Raw genomic sequence first — 7284 nt, forward strand, 5'->3', positions numbered from 1 at the left:
TGAAATTCCAATGGTAAAAACGGACACTGACCAAACTCTGATGAAAAGCTGATCCAGAACACCCATAAAAATAAGTACTTTTTTTTTTTCCGCATGCAAGAAAAGTCACCATCTGAATGAGGCCTTAATACGTCTTCTCTTCACGGTAGCCATTCATCTAAACGCTGCAGTGTGCGGGGAACCCAGCGAGGTGTGCACAGGGCTCTATAGTGCGGCTCGGGCACCATAGAGTTAAAATCCAGTCCATCATCCCATCAAGGCTCAGCTGGGCCAATAAGCGCCCCACAGCCGCCCCCTAGTATTCATCCAATCCCCTTCAGGCACAGAAGCTTCCTGGAGCCACAGCTGCTGAAAGTTACTTATTTTCTTGCTCTTATTATTGAGGCTTTCAGGGTAATTGACAGATTAGTTGCCACCTTCACCTGTGGATGGTGAACCTGCTGTATGGTGCGGACACATCACCAGCACTGCCATCCACACTGGGCTGCAGAGCTTGCACTCGCTCCATTGACAAATAATTGGTCTGTCCACCAGCCATAGTTGTGTGACCCCTTCTCAGTCCAGAGGCTCCTCACAATTGCAGCACAGGCTTCGTCACCTTGATCCTTCTAGGAGATCATCCGCTCTTCACAGATCTGACCTAAGAAGCTCGCGGTCCACCATGTCTTCTCCAACCGCTAGTCAGGATAGCGAGGCTAATGCCCACCTGACCGCGCTGTACAAGCAGCTGGAGGAGCAGGAGGGCACGATACGAGAGCAAGCCGAGCGTCTTATCAAGAAGGATGAGCAGCACCAGGCTTCTCTAAAGGACTTGGCTGATGCCAAAGACAGGTCAGTAGTGTAATGCCCTGCGCCGATCGGCAGAAGCTTCTCTTCTCTACTAACACTATTTCTATGTCGTGAACCAAAGTCGAATGTGTGTGTGTGTGCGCCACACTGCTGCTGTGCTGGTAATGCCACTTCCTTAGAAGTAGAAGTTCCGCTATATCACATGAGTATCGGTGGCGCTGTGTAATGGCTGGTGCCGCGGTGGTGCTGTTCATCAGCCGGTGCGGCGGTGCATACACATGGTTTAGTAATCCCATGCGGATTCACCTGCGTTCAACAGAAGGCAGCGCTCTGGACGCAGCGAACATGCGCCACTTCCAAAACACTGCTACTTCTGGAACATGGGCACATAGCCATAGAAACTTGAGAAACCTCCATATGGTGTGGCTTTTTTTTTTTTTTTTTTTTTTACAACTACTAATGAAACGCTGATGGTAAAAACCGACAACCTGACCAAACACTGATAAATATTGGATCCAGAAGACTAATAGAAAAATCACTGACCTCTGAATGAGGTCTTACAAATCTGTGCTCTTTACTAAAGCCTCATTCACACCAGGTTTTCACTGATGAGCAGATTTATCCACTTTCTATTTGTCAGTGAAAAAATAATTACAATGCACACAGATGGCATCCGACTAGTGTCAGATTCTTATTTACTTTGATTTGGTGGCTTTTTGGGGAGCACTGGGTCACAACTGATGTCTTTTGATAACCGTGTAATCAGCTGAGGCACAATAAAACTGGTTTTGTTGCAACTTCTATATGGAAACCTTGGATTAAACTCAGATGAGTGCACATTAGATGTGAGGTGTTCCTCTGCATAGCGGATGGGCGCGGGAGTCGCCTGCTATCTACGTGGCCTAGTTGGTGCATGGTGAGCTATCTTTCTTTCTTTTTCCCACAAGGCCAATATACACTAGCATTGGATATGGATCGCAGATACGGTTGTTGGGGCAAAATGACCTGAACAGTACTGATACTCCACAACTACAAAAAACAAATTCATATATCGATCTCATGTAAAGACAACAGCATATTAGAAGTATAACGTGTTTTTTTTTGTCATTTTAATGTCCATGTGCACATAGAGCTGATACTCGGCATATTTTCCTTCCAGAATTTTTGAACAAAAAAACTGAAATACATTGTTTGCAGTTTTTTGACATTTCCTTATTGATTTACAGTCAACACCTGTTTTTGCACTACTTTTTTGCTGTGTAAAATGCATCAGCTGCCTTTGACGGCATTAATATGAGAACATACATTTGGAGTACAGATGCTGGCAGTGAAGGGGTCATCTGAGCACCTGTCTCAAATGGCTATTCGGATGCCAATATCTTCTATGTACGAGAAAATCGCACCAATTATTTTGATCGGTTTGGTCCTAGCCTCATTAGTTATTTTATTTATTTTTTTTTTTTTTTGTGTGCATTTAGAAAAAATGAAAATGTCCCCCCTCCTAGACTTGCATTGCCAAGTTTGATCTGAGGGCTGTGGCATGAAGGGGTTTAACAAAATGTGTATTTTTCTTTTTCCGTCAGTATGGCCATGTGAGTACTTGTTTTTTGCAGGCCGAATTGTACTTTTGAACGACCCTATTGGCTTAAACATATCATTTACGTGTGTGTGGGATTGAAGTGCTGTGAAATTGCAAAAAGCACTTTCTTTCTTTTTTTTTTTTTAACATGCTCACCTAATGCTAAAACTGACCTGTCATTATGAGTTTGTAGATGAAAAACATGTGTTAGTTGTTTGTATAAATGGTGAGAGAAATCCATAGTTTGTGTACTGGTTGATTTGTAGTTTTCTGATACCCGTAGCGTCTCCATTTTTCGTGATTTTGGGTTGGGTGAGGGCTTTTAATAACATTTTGGTGCAGATACAATCTTTTTATTGCCCTTTATTTTAATGCAATGTTGAGGCGACCAAAAAAACTTAGTTCTGGTGTTTTGACTTTTTTTTTTTTTTTTTTCGTTTTTATTTCACTACTTTTACCAATTTGATTCTTTTTATATTTTGATCAGGCGATTCTGAACAGTGATACCAAATGTCGTTTTTTTTTATTTATATTTTTTTTCCCACTTGCTGGCAATCAGTTGGCGACCTGCGGTCATATGACACGGGCGGGATTAGGGTCGTGCTTCTGGCGCTATGACAGCAGCATTTAGTGGATTTTCAGCCGTGGTTGGATCATGATTTCACCCGTGGCTGTTAGGGGGCACATGACAGCTGGTCAAAACAGCTGACGTGCCAGAAAAGATGAGGGCTCAATGAAGGAGCCCTCATCAAAGTGAGAGACATGACATGTGCAGTGCATGTCACAAATGGGTTAATGGACCTCCTGGTTCAAGGAAAAAAAATCATACATGTGAACAGCCCCATTGACTATCAAAAGTACGAGTCTTATTGGTGAAGAAACATGGATCATGTCTGAATGAGACCTTAATCCGAGGATAAACTCCTGCAGGAGACTGTTCTGCTTATCAGGACACTCCACAGAAGGAGACAGGTGCAGACCGATCACTGCCATCATCTGTACTACAAATTAGCATGTTCTGATATAGAAGCATCTGAATGAAGTTAATGAGACTGGGGGGAAAAGCCATTTATATGTAATTTTGTTTCCAGGAATTAAAACAAACCCCCTAAAGTCTAAAGCCTGAATGCATACTCGCAACCGCTGGCTGTGCAGGGAACTACAGCAAGCCAATCCACTTCCATGGAACGGTGTTGCGCTACCAGCAATAGATTAATAATGGATATTTCTAATTAAAATTCAACACTAAGGGTTTATATTCTCTCAATTTCACATCCATTCACTTATACAGCTTGTTCCCATTTTTACAGAGCTGTTGCTGAACTCCAGGTGAAGTTGGCGCAATCTGAAGAAGAAATAGAGAAGTTGAAGGCCTCCATAAAGAATAAGGACCGGGAGCTGACGTGCCGTCGACACCATAGCAAACTTCTGGCTGGAATGTGTCGCAGCCGACCTATGTTGGCTTCTTTAGTTTCTCTTATGGCGAAAGCTGAAGAAATTCCTTGTCTTCCCAATGTGGGACACGGTAACGGTAACAGCCTTCCGAGTGTTCATCACCACGCTCAAAGTGATGAAGACTCGGATGTAGACAGAACACTTTTTGGGACCACTGTATAAGAAGTATGTTACTTGTGTACAAGTTCCTATTTGTGTGTGTGGTTTTATACTTAGTGTTTTTTGTCACAATTCTTACTTTTAGTTAGAACTCGGGCAATATTTTATGAATCTGTTCATATACTGTGTGAAATTAGAGCGTCTGAGATATACACTTATCATTCCATTTCTCATGTTACACATCCACGGAAGGTGCCCATACATCTCGGTGGGACCCACTGACTAGCAATGCATAATTGGGCCTCTCGACTATCCCCTAACAGACATTGGGAGAAGGGTCAGGCATGTTAAACTTTAAATCTTTTTGTTCTTGGTGAAGATGAGCTTCCGCCACAGGTGTCTGGCAGGGGCTTTCTCCCCTCTGAAAACACATGGATGTATATCACGGAACTGGACGGAATAGTTGTTGACCGAACACGATTGAAGATGGCTTGACATATTGATATTTGGGCCATGTTCACACGGCAGTATTTTGGTCAGTATTTGTGCTGGGATAAGGTGTTATCCGAGCATGCTCGGGTGTTATCAGAGTGTTCGACATGCTCAAATATTATGTTCTAGTCCTGGCAGCTGCATGTCTTGACTTTTCAACAGCTACAACACATGCAGGGAGTGTCTAGCAGCGGGGACTAGAAAATATTCTTCTATAACAAGTTACCAAGCACTTTTGCTCATCACTAATCAGTACATATAAGCCAAAACTAGGAGTGGGTGAAAACTGCAAAAAGCATTTTTTTTCCTCTGTTCCACTCATGATTTTGACATACATTCAATTATTGTATGAAAGTGTAATCTAACATTCCATCACCCCCAAAATTTTAATCGCCTATACAGTATTGTAGGGTACTTTGTTATAGGGGCAATCATACTAGCCCTGTATTGGTTCTTGGTTTAGTGCTTGAGAATTTAACTTAAATTCATATGCAAATGAGGTTTTCCCACACCCTTGGTGTGACCAAGAGTTTGGTGCCCAGTTACACCTCCTTATTTGCATATTGGGACCTTTTCTCCGCTTCTGACTGGAAGTGGCCGAGTGCATTATCCTCCGTCTCCTTTTCTTCTAATGCCACACTACACCCAAAATTGTAGATTTGTGTAGCAAGCGGCGTCAGAAGATGGGAGACAGGGAGGTAAAACAAGCAGGCTGGCAGCAGTCAGACAGAGCTAGCTCTGGGAAGCGCATGCTGTCAATCAGAAGCAGGGGAAGGACCCCAATATACAAATAGAGGCATAGCTGTTGGTCATGCCAAGGGTGCACCAAAGACGAGCAGCTTATTCTGCACTTCCATTACAAATACTTTAGAAGTTGGTGTGTGTAGTCAGGAGTAATACCCACCAAACGAGTATTTGCTAGCAGCTATTCCAGAGGTGGGACATCATCATGTGGTTTTTTTGATGATTCTCATTCTCGATGTGCTTGTTTCGTGCTCCTCACTTGAATGCTCTTTATGCTGCCCCTTCTTTAGCTCTCATTCATGTTTGTCTACCATATTACTGATCAACAGGCAAAAAGGGAGAACCAGTGACCTCCACTCATACAAGCTACAGAACACTAAGGGAACTATAAAGTGTCAATGATCTCAGGAAACCTCAGAACAGTGAAATCCTACATTCTATTATAACTGTTACTTCAGAGTTGTCCTTTTTGTTTTTAGGTATTAAAATGTTATAAGGCATGTTCACTTGTGTTTTTTTTATAAGGCAAATTAAAGCATCATGTTTTAGTAATCTCAACGCGTGCGTGATTTTATTTTTTATTTCCCCTCTGACAACTTGAGAACTGCAGTGCTTTATAAATCCTATGGGATGTCAATCTCTGCATTTTTGCAGGGTTTTTTCACCCATAGACAGGGGGAATGCTGAAGGAAAACTGACTGTAGATAAAGTACATATGTAATCTGCACCCAAAAAATAGTTGCAAAAAATCATATTAAAGGGAACCTGTCACATCGTTTTTTCCACAATAAGCTGCGGCCACTGCCTTTCGGGGCTTATCTGAAGCAATCTATAATGCTTGAAGTTGGGATTGTCAAGTTGTTCTCGTTTGTGGGAGACAAGACCATCCTGAAGACCAATACCACTCCCCATAACTTAACACCATACGCTGCTTAATAACACCAGAGACCAAGAGTTTCTTTTGGAATATATATGGCCACAGCAGCCTTTTATTAAATTAACAAACAACAATAAATAATGTAATGTAGCAATACTTGAACACTGAGGAGGAGTCCTTGAAGCCACAAAGATCTAGGTGAATTATACTGTTGTGGACGAAACCAACATATTACTCCCAGCCGTTACCCCACAGGCTCGGGAGCACCACCACACCGAGGTATATTGTCCACTAATCAACTAGGGGATCCTCCCACTTTATGGAAACTCCCCATCCAATTTTCACCAGATCACCACCACCAAATCAATGAACATGGGAGACCCAATACCATGAGTCTCCAAAAACAATTTCAAAAGGCCTCCCCCCCCCCCTGCATTTTGAACCGCCACAACGAGGGCCCATTGAACACCTCAATGCCTTCCTGCAGACCCAGAGCCCAAATGTCGGATCCCACCGCGTTCAAATGAACACCATCAGCCAACCAAAAATCTCCTTCCCCTTTTTCAAGATCAAAATGACGTACGACCACACCCCCATTCCTAACCACAAAAGAAGATACCGCCCTGTTAACTTTAATCCTTGCCTTGTCGACCTTCACCAAGGATCTCATGTAACGCCAACGCTTGCGTGGAACAATTTCTGACCAGACAATGGTGACCCCTGGATACAACAACCGCAAGCAATCCTGCTTGATGTCCTTGATCAGCACCCGAAAAGGTCGAACCGCTAAATCATTGCCCCCAACATGAAGAACCAGAATGTCCGGAGCGCGGTCCAACTGAGCACACACATGAATTTCTTTCAATACCCTTCTCCACTCCATTCCCCTGAAACCGAGCCACCGCACCACCGCCACGGTCCTGGAGAAGCCGAGTTGTCTGCCATCGTTCCGGACGTCAGCACGCACAGCTCCCCAATGAACAAAGGAGTGCCCAAAAATCCAAACTAACAAAGGTGCGGTATCTGAAACAAAAAGAGGGGAAGGGGGCGCTAAACATCACAACATACCACAGTGCACGAAAATAACTCCCAATCCGCCACCAACTTCCACTCAAGCCACCCCCCCCTCCAATTGAGGCCGAACATAGCTTCGGTACCGATTAGACTTCCAGCCACCAATCTGCATTATGCACGCAGGACCTAAACCCCCAACCGCTGCTTCCGTGGCAGCACCAATCCTAAAAGAGTG

The 7284-nt window shown here is 43.5% G+C and overlaps 1 protein-coding gene across 1 annotated transcript; it reads left to right on the forward strand.

The window, feature by feature from the left end:
• Positions 1 to 382: 382 nt before the first annotated feature.
• Positions 383 to 5716, forward strand: LOC141085840 (vimentin-type intermediate filament-associated coiled-coil protein-like). The gene is made up of 2 exons (XM_073571426.1): positions 383 to 831; positions 3679 to 5716. Exons 1-2 carry the CDS (start codon positions 662 to 664, stop codon positions 3983 to 3985), a joined length of 477 nt encoding a protein of 158 aa, XP_073427527.1. The 5' UTR covers positions 383 to 661; the 3' UTR covers positions 3986 to 5716.
• The last annotated feature ends 1568 nt before the right edge of the window (positions 5717 to 7284 follow it).

This window comes from Dendrobates tinctorius, unplaced genomic scaffold (assembly GCF_039654945.1).
Source record: "Dendrobates tinctorius isolate UK_male_01 unplaced genomic scaffold, ASM3965494v1 ptg000029l, whole genome shotgun sequence".
In the NCBI taxonomy this organism is placed as follows: Eukaryota; Metazoa; Chordata; class Amphibia; order Anura; family Dendrobatidae; genus Dendrobates; species Dendrobates tinctorius.

Excerpts from the sequence above, each read along its gene's own strand:
- LOC141085840 (XM_073571426.1), top strand. The coding sequence starts at position 662 with ATGTCTTCTCCAACCGCTAGTCAGGATAGCGAGGCTAATGCCCACCTG. Across the intron at positions 832-3,678 it reads TTGGCTGATGCCAAAGACAG|AGCTGTTGCTGAACTCCAGG; the intron begins GTCAGTAGTGTA and ends CCATTTTTACAG.